The following is a 22,633-nucleotide window of genomic DNA, read 5'->3' on the forward strand; positions in this document are numbered from 1 at the left end:
TGTCCCTCGACTCTTATAACTGCCATCTGGTTTCTGTACAAATTGTAAACAGCCTTTCGCTCCCTGTATTTTACCCCTGCCACCTTTAGAATTCGAAAGAGAGTATTCCAGTCAACATTGTCAAAAGCTTTCTCTAAGTCTACAAATGCTAGAAACGTAGGTTTGCCTTTCCTTAATCTTTCTTCTAAGATAAGTCGTAAAGTCAGTATTGCCTCACGTGTTCCAGTGTTTCTACGGAATCCAAACTGATCTTCCCCGAGGTTGGCTTCTACTAGTTTTTCCATTCGTCTGTAAAGAATTCGTGTTAGTATTTTGCAGCTGTGACTTATTAAGCTGATAGTTCGGTAATTTTCACATCTGTCAACACCTGCTTTCTTTGGAATTGGAATTATTATATTCTTCTTGAAATCTGATGGTATTTCGCCTGTTTCATACATCTTGCTCACCAGATGATAGAGTTTTGTCAGGGCTGGCTCTCCCACGGCCGTCAGTAGTTCCAATGGAATATTGTCTACTCCGGGGGCCTTGTTTCGACTCAGGTCTTTCAGTGCTCTGTCAAACTCTTCACGCAGTATCATATCTCCCATTTCATCTTCATCTACATCCTCTTCCATTTCCATAATATTGTCCTCAAGTACATCGCCCTTGTATAGACCCTCTATATACTCCTTCCACCTTTCTGCTTTCCCTTCTTTGCTTACAACTGGGTTTCCATCTGAGCTCTTGATATTCATACAAGTCGTTCTCTTATCTCCAAAGGTCTCTTTAATTTTCCTGTAGGCGGTATCTATCTTACCCCTAGTGAGATAGGCCTCTACATCCTTACATTTGTCCTCTAGCCATCCCTCCTTAGCCATTTTGCACTTCCTGTCGATCTCATTTTTGAGACGTTTGTATTCCTTTTTGCCTGTTTCACTTACTGCATTTTTATATTTTCTCCTTTCATCAATTAAATTCAATATTTCTTCTGTTACCCAAGGATTTCTACTAGCCCTCGTCTTTTTACCTACTTGATCCTCTGCTGCCTTCACTACTTCATCCCTCAAAGCTACCCATTCTTCTTCTACTGTATTTATTTCCCCCATTCCTGTCAATTGCTCCCTTATGCTCTCCCTGAATCTCTGTACAACCTCTGGTTCTTTTAGTTTATCCAGGTCCCATCTCCTTAAATTCCCACCTTTTTGCAGTTTCTTCAGTTTTAATCTACAGGTCATAACCAATAGATTGTGGTCAGAGTCCACATCTGCCCCTGGAAATGTCTTACAATTTAAAACCTGGTTCCTAAATCTCTGTCTTACCATTATATAATCTATCTGATACCTTTTAGTATCTCCAGGGTTCTTCCATGTATACAACCTTCTGTCATGACACAATAAGATTATTGAACGACTCATTGGGATTTTGAGTCTGACAATGCAGACACTTCTTCAATAATTCAGGATTGCCAGGTCTCTGTAAACAGGTTTTATGATATCCACAACTGCTGCTGGGATAGAATGTTTATGGCTGTATGACCTGTTTGAGTACTGGGCATTGCGGTAATTGCACCATGAACCAGATCCAGGAGGGCAAAGATGGTGTACTGGTTTATTATCAGCTGACAGTCTCTGGAAGAAGGTAGCCCATACTGCCTGCTTCATTTTCAACAAATCCTCAGTATTATATCTAATGGCAATCTCATAATACTGTTGTACTTCATCAATCATTTTGTCTGTCAGCCTGCTTCTGATGGTCTTACCACCTGAAAGTTTCTTGTCTCTCAAACTTTGTTTCAACTTCCTCAATCTGGTACCCATCCTCTTCTGGACATGACCAACTCATTCCAGTTCTGTGATAAACTTCTCACCATAAGGCTGAGTGGCTACTACACTGTTATACGAATTTGAGTCTGCATAACCTAAGAACTTAGTGTAACACACTCCCCTTTAGTTTACAGATCGATTATAAATTTCAACAGCTGCACAGGCCTCCGTACGACTAGTTGTCCTTCATAATTTCTGTCACAGATATGCCCTTCTTCATTCCCTGATTTATACTTATAACAATGTTTGGTTAAAATCTGGAAATCTATTAGCTTTCCAGTATCCACACTGGTCACTGTAGCAACAGAATTCTTAGAACTGCAGCTGCGCTTCTACCAAGTGCCCCAAAAGCTATGTCAATCATACCATCGTTTATTTCAGCAGCTTCATTTGCAGCACCCTTAATTGACTCACATGCAGTGGATTTCACAGCAGCTCCAATAAATCCTGTATACTTGTCCATTTTACAAAGTGGGTGTGGCATATACATCACGAAACACATTGTTTCTGCTGCAGTGTGTCCTTTGCCAATAGCTCTCAATCCATAAAACCACCTAACATTTATGTCAAAATAATTATCTTTACACTTATCAGAATTCCAAAATGAATGAGTGTATTTACAACTGGCAGAATTAATGATAAGTTTCCTGGCTAGTCCATTTGATACCTTAATGTCTTCATGTAAACTAACTGGCCCTCCACATACATACAGCATACACATTCACATAACACCCCTGTTAGGATGTGTAAATGTATCAGAATATAACCTAACCTACCGTTTACATGAGTTTTTTTTTGAGATAACTGTGTTATCACTATGTTTTATTTTAATCTTCGAAGCACTAATGGGTGTTTCTCTAGATACTCATGAGTTTGCCAGTATTTCATTGTCTGTAACTTCACACACCACATGCTGAACACAATGTTTCTCTTTATTCAAAAATTTATTACCATGAAACCCACATTTCTTAAAAACACTTCATTTTGGAGTCATACTTTTTGAGAGATTTACCAGTCTATTCGTCACTTTTCCTCGGAAAAACGTTAGCACTTCGATATACAAAGCATGTTTATACTATGAAAAGATACGATACTATTTTTGACAGTGCTACCAATACAAACACATAATTTAACCTTTATAACACAGCAATCCACAGCTTTCTACAGGGTAGTCCATTGATAGTGACCGGGCCAAATATCTCACGAAATAAGCATGAAATGAAAAAACTACAAAGAACGAAATTCGTCTAGCTTGAAGGGAGAAACCAGATGGCGCTATGGTTGGCCTGCTAGATGGCACTGCCATAGGTCAAACTCATATCAACTGCATTTTTTAAAAATAGGAACCCCATTTTTTTATTACATATTCATGTAGTACGTAAAGAAATGTGAATGTTTTAGCTGGACCACTTTTTCACTTTGTGATAGATGGGGCTGTAATAGTCAAAAATGGTTCAAATGGCTCTGAGCACTATGGGACTTAACTTCTGAGGTCATCAGTCCCCTAGAACTTAGAACTACTTAAACCTAACTAACCTAAGGACATTACACACATCCATGCCCAAGGCAGGATTCGAACCTGTGACCGTAGCGGTCGCGCGTTTCCAGACTGTAGCGCCTAGCACCGCTCAGCCACTCCGGTCATCTGCTGTAATAGTCACAAACATATAAGTATGTGGTATCACATAACATTCCGCCAGTGCAGACGGTATTTGCTTCATGATACATTACCCGTGTTAAAATGGACCGTTTACCAATTGCGGAAAAGGTCGATATCGTGTTGATGTATGGCTATTGTGATCAAAATGCCCAAGGGGCGTGTGCTATGTATGCTGCTTGGTATCCTGGACGACATCATTGAAGTGTCCGGACCATTCGCCGGATAGTTACATTATTTAAGGAAACAGGAAGTGTCCAGCCACATGTGAAACATCAACCACGACCTGCAACAAATGATGATACCCTAGTAGGTGTTTTAGCTGCTGGGGCAGCTAATCCACACATCAGTAGCAGACAAATTGCGTGAGAATTGGGAATCTCAAAAACGTCGGTGTTGAGAATGCTACATCAACATCGATTGCACCCGTACCATATTTCTATGCACCAGGAATTGCATGCCGATGACTTTGAATGTCATGTACAGTTCTGCCACTGGGCACAAGAGAAATTACGAGACGATGAAAGATTTTTTGCATGTCTTCTATTTAGCGATGAAGCATCATTCACCAACAGCGGTAACCTAAACCGCCATAATATGCACTATTGGGCAACGGAAAATCTACGATGGCAGCGACAAGTGGAACAGCAGCGACCTTGGCAGGTTAATGTATGGTGTGGCATTAAGGGAGGAAGGTTAATTGGCCCCCATTTTATCCATGGCAATCTAAATGGTGCAGTGTATGCTGATTTCCTGCGTAATGTTCTACCAATGTTACTACAAGATGTTTCACTGCATGACAGAATGGCGATGTACTTCCAACATGATGGATGTCCGGCACATAGTTTGCATGTGGTTGAAGCAGTATTGAACAGCACATTTCATGACAGGTGGATTGGTCGTCAAAGCACCATACCATGGCCCGCACGTTCACCGGATCTGACGTCCCCGGATTTCTTTCTGTGGGGAAAGTTGAAGGATATTTGCTATCGTGATCCACCGACAATGCCTGACAACATGCATCAGTACATTGTCAATGCATGTGCGAACATTACGTAAGGCGAACTACTCACTGTTGAGAGGAATGTCGTTACACGTATTGCCAAAGGCATTGAGGTTGACAGACATCATTTTGAGCATTTATTGCATTAATGTGGTATTCACAGGTAATCACGCCGTAACAGCATGCGTTCTCAGAAATGATAAGTTCACAAAGGTACATGTATCACATTGGAACAACCGAAATAAAATGTTCAAATGTACCTAGGTTCTGTATTTTAATTTAAAAAACCTACCTGTTACCAACTGTTTGTCTAAAATTATGAGACATATGTTTGTGACTATTACAGCGCCATCTATCACAAACCGAAAAAAGTGGTCCAACTAAAACATTCATATTTCTTTACGTATTACACGAATATGTAATAAAAAATGGGGTTCCTATTTTAAAAAACACAGTTGATATCAGTTTGAGCAATGGCAGCGCCTTATAGCAGGCCAACCATTGCACCAGCTGGTTTCCCCCTTCGAGCTAGACAAATTTCGTTCTTTGTAGTTTTTTCATTTGACACTTATTTCGTGAGATATTTGGCCCGGTCACGATCAATGGACTACCCTGTATATAAAAAATTACCGATTTTATTAGGTCTTGAAGTAATGCATGTAAAAATTTTAACATTTTCAACTGGTGTAGATTATATTTTAGAAAATAAAATAAAATACTTCCCACGCAAGTTTATAAGTAATATACATATCATTTTATTTGGAAAATTGCAAATTTTATAATCAGATAAAAACCCGAAAAAGTGAAAAAGAATGTTTTCCCCTTCTAACTCCCCTTAAAGTTATGGAAATGTGCAAGCTTTCGGAGCCAGTGGCTTCTTCTTCTGGCAGAAACAATGAAGGGGAAGGAAAAGGGAAGAAAGAAAAGGATTGTCAAGGTTTAGGAAATGGGGAGAGTTGCAGAAAAGCTGCAGAGAAACCCAGGCCAGGACAGACTTACTGAATGGGATGAGAAATATGTAATTAAACCAGTCTATCTCTCATACCACCAGCAGATGTGAAGTATTCTTGTGATTGGTAGTAAGTCATAAACATTAAATTATTTTCAATGTATGTTCATATGTAATACTGCACGTACCTTTGAGGTATCATTGGGCCCATTGGGAAGAGGATCAAAATCAGGCCACTGCTTTCTAATTATTTGGAGCATTTCACTAAATGAGACCATCTTCCCATCATTCCATTTGTTGCCGCTGGAAGGCATGTACTCGATAAATCTTACATCAACATTTTTCTCTTTTGTTAACTCCACAAAACTGCACACTTCATCTTCATTAAAACCTCGCATTACAACACAATTTATCTGTGGAAGAAAGACACCATTAACAACTTGATATCAGATAAAGCATGATTTAAACAGAGTTTGAAAGACTTTTTGATAGGCAACTCATCCTACTCTATAGATGAATATCTTAACAGTGGCTGTTGGGCCAGCTTAAATAAGAATGTCTGTTAGATTTCAGTTCTGAGAGCACCTTGTCATAACAGTCAAGATTATGTACTTTTTGTTTGATAAATTTATTAATAGTGCATAACAATGTTTCAGTTTGACAGTGTATCAATTCTGAAAATATTAGCTGTTCCAGTTTGTATTGTATTCACCTAGTTTGACAATCTCCTGACAAATGATCAGGGTATTCAAATGTTTTATATTTTTTATGTTATACTTTCTGGCATGTTACTCACCCACGAGAATCATCTCATTTTTTGGGTCTTGGAACAAAAGCTGAATCTAATCTAATCTAACCTACAAAATAATGGTTCTACAAGTCTGCTGTTATATTTGTATACCTCACTGATTCTGTAAAATTAATCTTTTTCTCTCTTTTTAGAGAATGTGGGAATTTATCTTAGCATGCCAAGCTGTTAACCATCTTAACAACTTACGAAAATTAAACTACATACATCTCCAATCTTTTTCCCCACTCCAACGCACCAAAAGCTTACGTGTTTAATGGGTGGTGTATTTCCCCCCCCCCCCCCCCCTGCCTGCAACACAACATCTACACTATACAGTGAGTGCCTATCTATCCTTTTCATAATACTGTCGTTACCACCTTGCCAAGAGGCATATCGTGGAGTAATCCGAAGGGCTCTACTAATTTGTACAAGAGGAAGGAGAGCACAATCTCAATGTAAGTTTTTAGAAAACTGGTATGTGCATTACTTCTGCTTACCTTTCAGAAAAGACACGGTATGCACTTCATTTAGCAAGATGAGTAATAAGCAATATTAGCAATACTGCATCAAACTTGTTCACTTTCATCTTTGGATTAAACATTCGATTTCAGAGAGTACAGAATTTGGGAGAATCAAATTTTGGGGATATGTGGAACTGGGACAATGGCATATTTTTTACCCATTCAACAAACTAAGCACTGCTGATTGCTACTTTTATTGTGTCTGCTGCTGCAATGCATATATGAAACTGTAAGTGCAGCATCTATGATGGAATAAAATGTTATATAAATGAAACAAACAGGCACAGTGAAATAGAGTAGTATGGCTCATCATTTCGGTCTCACAGATTAGCAGGTGTTGACTTGAAAGATAATACTTAAGAAGTTGAATCCAAAGGAGAGGATGTACCATATTTACTCAAATCTAAGCCGCATTTTTTCCGGTTTTTGTAATCCAAAAAACCACCTGCGGCTTAGAATCGAGTGCAAAGCAAGTGGAAGTTCTGAAAAATTTTGGTAGGTGCTGCCACAACTAACTTTTGCCATCGAATATATGTAGCGCTACACAGGCATGCTTCGTAGGCACAAAGATAAATACTGGCGCCAAAACCTCTGCGTCAGTAAATAAATTAAAAAAAAAGGTGGAAGACAATTTTCATACATTATCCAACGAAGTAAATATAAATTCCGTATTGTTCATCTTCGAATGTAGCAGAACTTCAATGTATTACGAAAATCCGAATGGCAAGACTGTTTCAGATGTTTGCCAATATGGCCAACTCTACGTTCTGAATTTTTTCCTACCTGTGAGAAGAGATGGTTGCTTATAGGAACCTGATGAAATGTGAATCACATGCAGTACTCTCTTCATCATAAGAGTAATACGAATATAAACATGTTGCCACGTATTCTTTCGTGTTTGCTGCTATCTTATTTAAATCCTGCCTGCCTAATAAACTACGAAACTAGAGTGAGACAACAGCAAATGCGGAAGAATATACATATCGTGTCATGTTTATATTCGTATTATTCTTATGCCTAATAGTGATACAGTCAGAAATGAAGCACGGCAACTGACTAGATTTTTATATCCAAGATGACTCTAATTTCTGTGCAGAATCTGATGTACTAAAGAAGCGGCCGCAAAGATTTTCAAATGGAGATAAATTTTCGCCTAACTCTCGTTCAGAACATGTTCTATCATACGCAGTCTATTATTTGGTTCTTGTTGATCATTATCAAAGAAAGCAGCAGTGTAAGTGACAACAAATAGTCTCTTGCCATTGTTTCGCTAATGAGACGATTTCCCTCTCTTTTTTTTTTTTTTTTAATTGTAGGCGGTGGTAGCGTGCATAAAAGCAAGCCATGCCGCGAGCGACGACAGGCCGCAAACACGCACTATCAGAATGCGACAAACAATGCATGACACAGTACAGTAATGTATTTACAGCTTAGAGTGACATAAACGCCTATAACAAGGAAAACAGCACTTATCAGATCAAAGCAAAATAAGCAATTGATTCAAACCAGATGAAGCACATGAAAAAGGAAGGGTACCAGTATAAATACGGACGGAGCGCCAGACACATAGCAAAGGCTACCTGGTAAAGCTTAAGTGCTAAGCTTTCGACTCGAACCAAACTACTGTAGCTGTATCGTCATTCATTCGACCTAAATTTTGTATCATATTACAATGGACTGACTTTGTTTCGATTTGGAGGTGCGGCCTAAAACTTTTCTCCCCCCTTGAACTTTGAGTCTCAAATTTCAGGTGCGGCTTAGATTCGGGAATTTTTTTTTTTCCTTCCTTTATTTCGAGTCTCATTTTTCAGGTTTGAGTGCAGCTTAGATTTGAGTAAATACGGTAGGTGGTATTTCAACTAATTCTGACTATGAAATAAAACAAAGTACAGCAGGGAGCTCTGACAAATCAAAGAGCAGCGATGAAGATTCTGATGAATAGTAAAGTATGAGTTAAGAAATAAGATGCTACTGAGATCGTAAATTTTTGTTGTGTTGATGAATCTGTTAACAAACATATTCAAAAATGCACTGAAACATTGGCACATGTAGTGTTGGGAGGTGATAAACTGTCATTACTGTTAGAGGAGCTACGTATTTCTTGCTGTTCTACTCCTACATGACACTGTATCTGAAGGTATAGAATGAATCTTCACTGGCTAGAGAAATGGGTAACACAATTTTACAAGTCTCTGCTGTCATGTAATCTCTTCAGGGAAATCATGACTGTACTAAGATTCGGTTTTTGGTTGACAAGGTCAGAGTCATTAACAAATGCAAGGCAGCTACCATGTCAGTCCTAGAAGAGAGAGACGTAGCAAACTGTCAAAGCATGTACATTCCCGGTCCATATGTTTGTGGTGATGTAATAACCAAGTAATACTGAAGTGTGATCCAAGTCGCACAAATATGGCTTTAATAATAACCTCCGAACAATATGCCTCTAAGGACTCAACAAGACACAGAACACTGATGTGCACATTACAAACTAGAATCACACAGAGAGACAGTCAGCACTGTTCCACACCTATATATGTGCGAGTCGCCAGCAGATGGCACGGCAGGGACCGCGCCACATGCTTTGCTTCCAGAGACGGCATCCAGCAGCCAGCCTGCAGTGATCAGTGGGTGACCAATTTAAAGACGCATGTACGGCAACACCACTCTCGGTGCACTCACACTGACACATACTAGTAGCACGATACAGCAGTGATGAGCAGTAGTACCCCTCCTGTCTTGCGCGCCTTTTATCTGGCTCTACAATTTACTTTCCTAGACCCACACAAATGCCTGATCCTCCTAATTCAATTTGCTCTGCAGACTATTTAAAATTCACAAAGACAAAAAGGAGCCACAATTGCACTTTGTGTGCCAGTTACTTTCCAATACATTGCCACCAGCTGATCTTATTTAAGAATACTCAACTTTCGTAGCCATACTTACAGCACATCCTTTGCTTCCTGACCTAAATCCAAGTTAACTACCAGCCCCCCTACCCCCCCCCCCCACACACATGCCACTCCCCCACCCCCCCCCGCCAATCAGCTAGTTGTGTGCTGTTATCTTACGTCACACCCTAGTCTATGAGTGCCCAGCTGTCTGTCGCCTGACCCCTCTACCTGCACCCCTAGCTAGCCCACAGATGGCTCCCCACTCTCCCATGAGCCACTAAATGCTTCCCTCCAAACCCCTTCCATCTCTCTCCATCCCTCACATTGCCTCAACCCACCCCATCCTACCCCACTCTAAAGCCCCACCTCACTACAGAACACTCACCATGGGCCAGTAAAGAGCTGGCAGTTGAGCGACCACAACATAAGGAGACATGCATGCGCATGTGTGTGTGTGTGTGTGTGTGTGTGTGTGTGTGTGTGTGTGTGTGTGTGTATGTGCGCGCGCGCATGTTTTCCCTACAGCTAGAAAAAGAAAGTGCATTCTGGAAGCTCGCCAAGCAATGTACCTTTTAGTTTGGAAGGTAGAAGACGAGGTACTGGTGGAAGTAAAGCTGTGAGGACGGGTCGTGAGTCGTGCATGGATGGCTCAGATGGAAGAGCACTTGCCCACAAAAGGCAAAGGTCCCAAGTTTGACTCTTAGTCCGGCACACACTTTTAATCTGCCAGGAAGTTTCATATCAGTGCACACTCCACTGCACAGTGAAAATCTCATTCTACATACCTTTTGTTCGTGTGCCTATCGATGAGACAGTGCTTCTGCCTTTTGGTGAGCCATCTGCTTTATTCCTAAATAATTCGTAATTTTCAACAGAAACTTTCCGTACGTTATTATTGCATCCTACATTACAATATGCAATTTCCACAATATGTGGTCATCTGTGAATATAATGGGGGTAACAAGTGTAGGAGACCAAAAACTGACTGCAGTAGGCAAGTTCAAGTTTTTGTACGCTGCAGTAGTTACGCAGAGGTGAAGAGGGTCACACAGGATAGGCTAGCATGGGCAACTCCATGAAACCAATCTTCAGATGGAAGATCAAAACAATAAAAACATTTGATTCAGCATACACCAGACTCCAAACAGCGTACACAACCTGTATGCTCAGAAACACAGAAAATCATATTGGTTCCATCAGCAGGAAACTTCAGCCCGTAATTGTTATGGAACACTGCGGCGATTTTGTTCATTAATAAAAACCAAAACTGGGGAGTAATAAGAGAGTATTGTTGTAACTTCTTATCAACCTCGTGACCAAAATACATATTAAGAAGACTGGTAAATTGTTATTTTAAAGGGGTCACTCCAAAGCGCCACGAAAGTATTTGAGCAATGTATAAAATTAGAGAATCGGTGCACAATATTGAAAGCCTATCTACATTATCTATATCTGCATGACTAGTCTGTAATTCACAATTAAATGCTGGCAGAGGGTTCAGAGAACCACCCTCAACCTATTTATCTACCATTACACTCCTCTACAGCATTTGCGGAAAAACAAACACTTCAATATTTCCGTACAAGCTCTCATTTCTCTTATTTTATTACAATGATCATTTTTCCCTATGTAAGAGGGCTCTAACAAAATATTTTCACATTCGGAGGAGAAAGTTGATGATTGAAATTTTAAGAACCTGCTCCAGCAAAATGCTTTTGCTTTAATGACTGCCACCCCAATTCACATGTGATATCTGTGGCATGCACTTTCCTGTTTCCCAATAATACAAAATGAGCTGCCTTTCTTTGAACTTTTAAATGATGTCCTCTGTCAGTCCTATCTGGTACGGATCCCACACCATGCAGAATACTCCAAAAGCGGACAGACAGGTATAGTTGTAGATAGTCTCTTTAGTAATCCTAATCTTCTAAATGTTTTACTATTAAATCACAGTCTTTTGTTTGCTTTCCCACCGCATTATCTATGTGAACATTCCAATTTAAGTTATTTGTAAATGTAATTCCTAAGTATTCAGTAGACTTCACAGCCTTTAGATCTGTGTGAATTATCATGTAAACAAAATTTAGTAGATGCCTTTTACTACTCATGCAGAAGACATAACAATTTTTATTATTTAAGGTCAGTTACCACTTTTTGCATCATATGGATAGGTAGCCTAAATCATTTTGCAGTTCATTTTGATCATCTGATCACTTTAAAAGACAGTAAATGATTTGCAAGACTGTAAATGATAGCATCATCTAAGAGGACTGCTCAGATTCTCTCTTAAATTGTTAATGTAGATCGGCAACAGCAGGTGGTCTATAACACTTCCTTGAGGAATGTCAGATATCACTTCTCTTTTACTTGACGATTTTCCATCAATTACTATGAACTGTGACCTTTCTGACAGGAAACCACACATCCAGTTGTACAACTCAGACAATACTCCATAGGCACACAATATGATTAGAAAATGCTTGTGAGGAACTGTTTCAAAAAGTCTTCTGGAAATCTACAAATATGGAATCAATTTGAGATCCCCAGTCAACAGCACTTATTACTTTGTGTGACTAAAGAGCTAGCTGTGTTTTAAAAGGTCAATATTTCTGACTCTATCCTGGCTATTTATCAATGAATCATTATCTTTGAGATAATTCATAATATTCAAACACAATTTATGTTCCAAAATCCTAATGCAAATCAACATTAGTGATATGAGTCTGTTATTTAGTAGATTACTCCTCTTTTCTTTCTTGAGCATTGGTGTGACCTGAGCAACTTTTCAGTCTCTAGGTATGGATCTTTATCAAATGAGCAGCTATATATGATTTCTAATGGAGCTATTGTATCAACATTCTCTGAAAGAAACATAAATGGTTTATGACACTGAGGAGAGCTACTACTAAGTTACTCACAGTTGCAGTTGTTCTTGATTTGAATACTGCAATATTTACTTTGTTGTCTTTGGTGAAGAAATTTCAGAAATCCGTGTTTAGTAACCCTGCTTTAGTAGCACTGTCATCAGTAACATTACCACAGCTATTGCGCAGTGAAGGTATTGGTTGTGTCTTGCCATTGGTGTACTATACATGCAACCAGAACCTCTTTGGATTTTCTTCCAGATTTCAAAACGAAGTTTCACTATGGGAACTATTAAACACATCTTGCACTGAAACCCACCCTAAGTTTCGAGCTTCAGTAAAACATCGCTAATCTTGGAGATTTTGCATTCTTTTAAATTTTGACATGCTTTTTTTCATTGCTTCTGCAGCTGAGTTTTGACATATTTTGTGCACCACCCTTTTAATTTATTTGGTATCCTTTCAATTTATTTGGTATATATCTCTTAATTGATGTCGATACTATTTCTCTGAATTCAAACCATCTCTGTTCTACACTTACATAGTCAGACTTGAAGGAGCAGAGACTTAGTAGAGACCATCTCCTTTGAAGGCATCAAGTTAATTTTTATCTGCTTTCTCATTAAATGCCCTATTGTGTAGGGCTAAAAATTAATAGAGATAAGGCAAACAGAATGTGCAAAGTAAGTGGAAATTACTCATCTCTTCCCCGATTACATTGCAATAGAAGATACTACAAGATGTTGACAGATGCCATATCTCGGTAGCTTTATATGTAATAATGAGGTCACAGATACAGAAATCACCAGCAGAACTGGAAAATCAGTCCATATGGCAATTAGGTCTGTAATATGTCAACAAAGCTTTGACTGTACTCCTTTATCGTTTATATGTGTGAGACTTGGAAAATGTCAGTAAAATCAGCACACAGTCTCCATATTTTTCACCAACAATGCTAGAGATGAATTCTGAAGATGTTAACCCAACCAAGTTACAAACGATGAAGTGCTGAGAATACGAGGTCTACACAGCCTGCACAAAATTATTGTTGAAAGAAGACTGAAGATTGCAGGTTATGTTCTACGCATGTAAGGTGGAAGAATCCCAAAATCACCACTGTTGTTGAAATCAATGGACAGATACAGATGTACAGGAAGACCTTTTAACACCTGGAACTTTTGCAATGAATCTTCAATGCATGGACACAAACTTGGAGGAAGGTGAGAACTTGGCAGCTGATCGAGTGAACTAGTTGAAAGCAGTTCCTTGTATGGTACACAGCAAATCTGAGTAAGTTAGTAGTAAGTAAGTAAAGTAAGTACAACTGGGGATTTTACAAAACTGTTGGATGATCGATATTATTGTCTAGATTTGACGCTGTTGGACTTCTACCTTTTCCTTGATGTGTATTCTTCAAATTGTGAGTTTTATGAGAAAGCTGATAGGTACTTACCAATCAACCTTCCCTCACACGAACTGACATTGTCTCTTTATAAATTCTACTGTGCTAACAATTATCTACTGAGATTCCTCGACTAGGTCTCCGCAGCTCAAATGAGCCAGTTTCTTTTAAATTTCTGTCTTTGGCTATAATTGTCTTCCAAGTATGGTGACACAACATCCTGTCATGAAACTTTTGCCTTTACACTTGTTTACTTTTCTGGACACTGCCTTTTTCTGTGCTGTGCACCAAATACACTATGTGAGTAACGCCCAATCTCCAACAACCAATCGTGAACTGTAAACAGTTGTACACTCTACCAGGGCACATAACAAACAATTAACATTTGTGTTTTAGTGTTCTAAGCTGTGAGGTCATCAGCGGACAAATAATTTAGTACCTATTCCTGGACAGCCGGAGTGGCCGTGCAGTTCTAGGCGCTACAGTCTGGAGCCGAGTGACCGCTACGTTCGCAGGTTCGAATCCTGCCTCGGGCATGGATGTGTGTGATGTCCTTAGGTTAGTTAGGTTTAATTAGTTCTAAGTTCTAGGTGGCTGATGACCTCAAAGTTAAGTTGCATAGTGCTCAGAGCAATTTGAACCTATTCCTGACGTGCTGTTGTTTGGAACAACAACTGACATGATCCAAAATATTACTTTCTTTTATTATAGCTTCACTTTTATTTTGTCTAATGATTACTAATTTCAGTATCAAATTCCATCATCAAGCCACTATATGATCAGAAAGCATCGTGTATCATTAAAATATTGTTTAATAAACAGATTACCATTATATCATCATTCCTTAAAGTAATGTCCAAAGTGGAAGGACAGATGATTAATTTTGAGTATATACAAAAATCAGAGTACTGAACCGGATATGAAAGAAGGAAAACCAGAAGGGCAGTGAGAGAAGGGCGCCTTCTATCACCTTACTTCCTTAATATGTTCATCAAGGAAGTGATAACAACAACAAAGAAAAGATGACAAGAATCAAAAGGTAATTTCTGGAATACTCCAAGGAAATGTGATAGGACCATTACATTTACAATGTATATAAATGATCCAGTAGAAAGTGTCAGAGGCTCCTTAATATCGTTCACAGGTATTACACTTGTCCATAAGAAAGTATCAACAACAGAAGACAGTATCAATTTGCACAATGACCTGCAGAGGATTGGTGAATGATGCAGGCTCTGGCAGTTGACCCTGCACATAAATAAATGTAACACACACACACACACACACACACACACACACACACACACACACACAGGAAAAGAAATCCAAAATCCAATACTGTACAACTACACTATTAATGACAAATTGCTGGAAACAGAATCTACCGTAAAATATCTAGAAGTAACTATCCAGAGCAACCTTAAAGTGGAATGACCACACAAAACAGCAATAGAAAAGCAGATGCCAGACTAACATCCACAGGAAGAATCTTAAGTGAATGTAAATTACCCCTGTGTCCTTACCCAGTACGACTGACAGAAGAGAGAAAGAAGATCCAATGAAGTGCGGAGTGTTTTGTCACAGGATCATTTAGTCACTGTGAGATCATTACAGAGATGCTCAGCAACTCCAGTGGTAGATGCCATAAGAGAGCAGTTGTGCATCACGGAAAGATTTACTACCAACGTTTCGAGAGAGTAGTTTCCGAGAAGAGTCTGACAACATAATAGTTTCTCTCATATACAATTCACGAAATGATCACGAGAAGGAAATTTGAGAAGTTAGAGATAATACAGAAGCGTACTGACAGTCATTCTTCCGAAGCACTGTTCACAAATGGAACAAGGCAGAGGGGATCAGTTGGTAGCATGAAACGTACCCCCTGCCACACACAGTTAGGTGGTTTTTGGAGCATGATGTCGATATGGAGACTTAATTGCATGCATATACACTGCAGATTGATGACATCGCAATAGTAAATCAGAGTAGGAACTAAATAAAATGTTTCAGGCCTTAAATCAAGAAATGGTAAAACTAAAGCTAAAAATGAATACAAAGAAGACAAAAGTTATGGCTACAGACAAGAAAGGAGGTGGAGGTAGGACTGACACAAGAACAGGCAATGAGCAACTCAAGAAAGGAACTGAAATTCACTATCTCAGTAGCATTTTGCAAGAAAACAACCAATATTTCAAGGCATTCAAGAAAAGAATAGCACAGGTGAAGAGTTCCTTCCAAAATAAGAAGAAGCTGCAACTGAATAAACATATCAGCTCCCACATTAAGAAAATATTTGTAAAGACCTTTGTGTGGAGTGTTCTGACACACAGATGCAAAATCTGTACATTAGAAAAGCCAAAGGAAGCTCACCTCAAACCTGTTGAAATGTGGTTCTGGAGGAGAAGTACAAGAACTAGCTGCATTGACAGAAAAATTAAAGGAAATAGGAGAGAAGAAAGAACCACTGAAAGTTATAGGCCAGGGCAAAGCAAAATACACTGGACACTTAACTGGAGATGATAATCTTTTAAAAAACATTTCTGAAGGCAAGATCGTAGGTAAGAAAACAAGGGGATGACTGAGAACATCCTACTTAAATAATATGATCAATGAATGGGATTTTCTTCACACATGGAGATGAAGACAACTGCTGAAGAGAGGAAGCTGTGGCTGCAGAGACAAGGTTTAACCTTTTGGAAGAGTAAGGACAAACTAATACAAAATATGATTCTGCATGGCAGCTACATGTGGAATAAATGACAACTTCTTGTGTGCATTCATCAAGTCACTTACCCCAGTAGGTGTCTTATCTACTAAAAGTAAAGGTCACTGTTGTGCTTTCAATAGATGTGAACTGCACCCTGAAAATGGTATGTCTAGTTTGCAGTTGTACAGAAGCTTTTTATTTTGCAAAATGGTTCAAATGGCTCTAAGCACTATGGGACTTAACATCTGAGGTCATCAGTCCCCCAGACTTAGAACTACTTAAACCTAACTAACCTAAGGACATCTCTGCCTGAGGCAGGATTCGAACCCGCGACCATGGCAGCAGCACGGTTCCGGATTGAAGTGTCTAGAACCGCTCGGCCACAGTGGTCAGCTTTTATTTTGCAAAGAAATTTTTGATAATAAGATGAACTGATGCCGGTACTCGCTACTGAAACCAGTAGTACTTAGACACAACAAAAGTGTGACTACAGAATTAAGAATAATTTTTCCAAACAATTGAGTATTTTTTTCAAAACAACACCACAATAGAGGAAACTTACTTTAAACTAAAGACACAAAAGAAAAAAAGAGAAACTATAAAGATCTTGAGTCTCATAAGACTCTCTTTGGAGGAAAATATAAGATATTTAATTGGTAAACTTGCAAGGCATACTTTTTATGTTGTATAAACTACGAAACTGTTAGCATCGTCAGCTAAAATTTACTTCTTCTGTCTTAATATACCTTCCTTCACTTACAGCTGCAGTGTGGAGACAGGGGTGAGGGTGGGAGCAGGGATGGGGGCGAGGGTGAGGGCGTACTGCTTTAAAATGGTGATTCTTGTATTGATATTCTTAACAACAGATTTATATCTTTTGCTTATGAAAGTCTGCATGCGATGACAGCTGCACTAGTAATACCTTCACAGGGTCGTATTCAAGTTGCAAGGCTAGATCTATGCCAGCCATGACACGCTCCCAGCCTTTCCTCCTCGTGATCTGGTTGTAGCGTTGGGACTGCAGGGTGTCTAAGCTGATGTTCAGACCGTCAAGCCCTGCCCTCTGCAAGGCAACCAGCTGTCTTGTCAATATGAGGCCATCGGTTGTCATTAAGACACTTTCGAGATCTTTTATTTTCTTCAAGGCACCTGTGAAACAGCAAATTATCCTAAACAAACTGAAACAAATAATTTGTGACATTGCTGTTGCATATGAAACAAAACTCCAGTTGATAAATTGAAAATACAAATTCCTTAAAAGTAAACTGTACATTTGCCCTAATACAAAGAGATAAGAAGGGTTAATAAACTGAATTGAAGAATGCAAGTTAAGATAGCAATGAAAAAATAATTAGAGGCATAAGATCACCTACTGCAACAGGGAAATGGGAATCAATATGAACCATTACCCAGCTACTGTCAACTGATTCCATGTCTCCATGCACACTGTATAAACCACTGTGGGTTTGTCCGACACAGTACATTGTTGTACCACCTATTATGGTTTTTCCCCATTCAATGCTCATGTGGAGTGTGGGAAGAATGATTCTTTAAATGGTTCTGTGCATGCTGTAATTAATCTTGCCTTCATGGTCCCTATAGGAGTGATACATATGTGGTTATTGTATAATCCCTAAATACCTCGCTTAATACAGGTCCCTGAAATTTCATAAGTTGGGTTTTGTCATATATTTGGCGTCTATCTTCACTTGTCTGGCATTTCCAATTTTTAGTAGCTTCTTGATGCTCTCCCAAGCATCAAATAAATCTATGATCAATCATGCTACACTATTTTGTATACATTCAATGTCTGCCATTAGCCTTATTTGTTATGGGTCATACTTAAGCAATATTCTAGAATGGGCCACACAAGTATTTTGTAAGCAATGTCCTCTATAGACTGATTGCATTTTCCAGTATCTTACCAACGAATTGAAGTCTGCATTCTGCTTTGCCTACAAGTGAGTCTATGTCACCATTTCATTTCATCCAGATATTTGTATGAGTTGACCAGTTAAAACTGTGATTATTTGATAATGTAGTCATACAATACTGTCTTTTATTTGTTTTGTGATGTGCTCCAATTTACATTTCTGAAAACTTAAACTCAGTTGCCTATCTTTGGACCAATTTGAAATGTTATGATCTGACTCAAATTTGTGCAGATCTTTTTCAGGCAATAATTCATTATAGACAACTCTATCATCCAGGAAAAGTATGAGGTTCCTTATAATATCATCTTCCAGAACATTAAGGTACAACATTAATGTAATGGTATAAATTACTATAACTGTATAAATAAGTTTATAAGTGTGTAAAATACATTGAACTATGTGTTACAACAGAACATTGTACTGGTATACTCAGCAAGATGTTAAATCAGCAGATAGCTATATTTTATGTTCAACATTTTGTGTACAGCATATATGCTGGAAAGGATTTATACCCAAATTAAATAAATCTGAAGAAATGGTAGTGTGTCTCTGGAAAAAAAATCAATAAAAACTCATACAGTCCAATTTGCTATTGTGTCACTGTTACTGAAATATAATACAAAGTAACTGAATTCGATGAACATTCTCAGAGTGCAATATGCCTCAGAGTGAAATGCACAGTAATGTCAACATTATTTTTCAAGGCTATGTTTGTGAAAATGGATGACAGCAAACTGCACATTTTGTTCTCAATCAGTGGAAGTATTATGCACTGTAAAACACTGTACTGCTGTTCTACATAAAAGATGTCTCATTGCCAACATCTTTCCCCTGCTGGCTGTTCTACACTTCTCATCACTGATTCAACACGTTGTAAGATATTTTATGCTGTATGACACCACAGTCCAATCTGGTAAGGATAGCATAAAAATAATATATGAATTTCAGTATTGAAACTGGAACAGCAGAACAGCTCTCATCACACTGGATATCAAATCGAGGTTGGATTACAGCCATGGGTATATTAATTCATGCTACTCAACTGTATGTCATATGTCAGAGTTCATCAACTGTAGTGGTTGGCGACTGGTGGCTGGCGACTGGTGGCATACCCATCTCTTGGCATTCTGTGAACAGACGTTCTCCACAGGTGACAGATTTGAAGCAAATGCTGGATATGGCAACAGTGGAACACTCTCTGTATCGAGGTAGCTCAGTACAGCTCAGGTGATATGTAGTCTTGCATTATCTTGTTAAAAGATAACATCATGGAGCCCTTGAAAATAGGGCACAGCGATAGGCCTTAACAAAACACAAATGCAATGGCTGCTGTCCAAATTACTGGCGATGCGAACCAGAGGTTGTGACATGTATCCAGTTGCACCCCATACCATCACATCACATGCTGGACCCGCATGGGAATGACAGGTACAATCTGGCCAGGTCTGTTGGCATCAGAGCCTCCACACACAAGTACATCAATTGTGACGATATTGCAGAACCGAGACTCATCTGATACGATGACACAGTGCCATTCCTGTGTCTGGCATTGTTGTCAGTTGCACCGCTGTCAGTTCACCTCTCTCTACAGCTGCATTAAGGGCTTGACAGTCTGTGCTGCTCCAGATGCCATCACATTGTCTGTGTGGATACTTGTCTCACTGTATACAAGCCCACTTCCTGACTAAATGTACACAACTTCACTGCAGGATCATGTACGCATGAGCGAACACTTGTCTGCCCTCTCAGGTGCTAGTTGGGTGGCACTACTGAGGCCCTGCAAGGCATTTAGCATGGCCCATCTGAACCTACCAATTCAATGTTCGCACAAAATGAGATTCTGAGCAATGCAAGCAGCAATATAGTGAAACAATAAACCAGAGTCTCAGCAGACCATGAGCCTGCCACTGCCAAATCTGGAATGCTGATAAACATTTCTCCTTCTTCCATTATGCTTAACACGGTCTTCGTGTAAACAACCAACACTGAAATAGAATTTCTGAATGAGAAACCTGCTCCATAAGCTTTTCTTGCATACAGAATATGCATGGGAGTGCTGAAAAGTAATGCCTCTGAATTTTTTATTCTGTTCTCAATATCGGTCGAGGTATGACACGTCACGCATATTACTTGGTCAGCTTTCCCACTTCACTGACTTGTGGCACACCCCCCTCCCGCAAACAGATGGAGTCGCAATAGGCAGGCCACTCTGACCAGAGATTGTGAATATGTTTACGGTGCACTTCGAGGAAGAGGCCCTGATGTCATCCAAATGGAAATCCATCTTCTTCTTCTTCTGTTATGTAAATAACACACTTGTCATCTGGCCTCATGGAAGAGACAAACTTCTTGACTTCTTTGTACATGTGAACTCCACACGCCACAAAATCAAATTCACTATGGAGACCAAAGAAGAAGGAAGACTACCATTCCTGCACATCATAGTCAGGAGAATAACGGACAGCACCCTGTGCCACAGCGTGTATCTGACTCTATAAAACACATAAACTCAGTTCTCCCTATGGCACTGTGAATAAATTCAATAACAAAAAGTGTGATGAATGTTGCAGCGTACATTTAATTTCCACTTTGGCTTTGCATTCAAGATCAGTCTTACCTGAGAGTGCAACATTACATCTTTGGTTAATTTAATTATATGTTCATTAGATTTTGGTTATAAGGCACGTTTTGCTGCCTAATGTTTCATCTCCAAATGCTGGAAACAATTCATGGAGGAAGAGGAGTATGTAAGACATTGGTGGACCAGGTTGGAAGAATCTGTGAATTTCAATACTGTGTAGAAGAGCTCAATCATTTGAAAATAACTTTCAGACCTTGTGGCTATTCTAACAGATATACATAAGGCACTACATTCTAAAATATTTGAATCTTTCACTGAAAAACAAGCAACTAGAGGAAAAGTTCTCTTGCCATTTGCAAAAACAGTCGCAGATCGCGACCTCCGAGTGCTATGAAGAGAAGGTATTGACGCAGTGCTTAAACCAAACTGAAGACCACAACAGCAGCCATACTCAAGTAAATTGCTATGCAGTAGTTTCAGTGAATTTGACAATGATGTAGCTGCTTTCATGGTGGCCCAGTCATATTGTGGGGTAGGGAATGCCAGTGACAGGGCTGGAATTGTAGGTGACAGATGGATTTTTGGCAAAGCCTTGTATCAATACCTCCTTAATTATTGAGCTGAAAAACTGTAAAAAACATTCATACAGTAAAATCACACAAACAAATTTCCTATTTCTGCAGGTATTGTGCGTTCTGTTTCTTTTTCATTACAAAAACATATTGATTCAAGTTTATAAAGTCACAACTATGTCACTGTGATTTGTGTAACACACATTCTGGAACATGTTCCAGGAATGTCATGAAACAGACAGCTTTAAATACTTAATCTAGCTCATCTTTCAAGACTTGCATGCCAACAACAACACCATCTATCCAATCTGTTTTTATTTCTCTTTCATGTAAAGATTTCTCCACAATGGATATCATCTGCCATGTAGGCAGTGCAAGAGGAAATTCCACACTCACATTTGGGTAATCAAGTGGAGTCTGTGTCTTGTCAGAACCAAGTACAATCAACCCAATTTCATCTTTACCACTGGTAAATATCTGGAAACATATTAAATGGTAAAAATAAGTTATATTTATAACAAGTTGTATACCAATAAAAACATCACACACAGATACTCTTTATAAAATTATTTAATTTGATAGATAAAAAATCTACTCACCAAGCAGTGGCAGAACACACACATAAAAGACTGTTGTGATAGGGAAGCGTTTGGAGTCAGTGACTCCTTCTTCAGGCTGAAGGGTTGCAGGGGAAGCAAGAAGGGTGAAGGAAAAGGACTGGAGAGGTCTAAGAAAAGGGGTAGATTTTGGGAAAGTTACCCAGAACCGTGGGTCATGGGTGACTTACCGTACAGGATGAGAAGGAAAGACTAATTGTTGGGGACTGCATCAGGCAAGATTCGGAAACCTGAGAGCTTAAAGGTGGAAGACAGGGTAATATGCAAGACAGAGTTTACTACTAAAACTGTACATGACTTAATAAGAGTGAGAAGCTAAGCGTATTGTATACAACAGCTGTGG

At 39.1% G+C, this 22,633-nt stretch overlaps 1 protein-coding gene across 1 annotated transcript in view; it reads right to left on the reverse strand.

Moving 5' to 3' along the window:
* LOC126428234 (molybdenum cofactor biosynthesis protein 1-like) overlaps window positions 1-22,633 on the reverse strand; it is a 112,342-nt gene that overhangs the window by 44,732 nt on the left and 44,977 nt on the right. Inside the window, exons 2-3 of the mRNA XM_050090149.1 lie at window positions 17,509-17,735; window positions 5,600-5,824 (exon numbers count right to left, since the gene is read on the reverse strand). Coding sequence (XP_049946106.1) covers window positions 5,600-5,824; window positions 17,509-17,697 — 414 coding nt within the window. The 5' untranslated portion in view covers window positions 17,698-17,735. The remainder of the gene's footprint in view (window positions 1-5,599; window positions 5,825-17,508; window positions 17,736-22,633) is intronic.

This window comes from Schistocerca serialis, chromosome 12 (assembly GCF_023864345.2).
Source record: "Schistocerca serialis cubense isolate TAMUIC-IGC-003099 chromosome 12, iqSchSeri2.2, whole genome shotgun sequence".
Lineage (NCBI taxonomy): Eukaryota > Metazoa > Arthropoda > Insecta > Orthoptera > Acrididae > Schistocerca > Schistocerca serialis.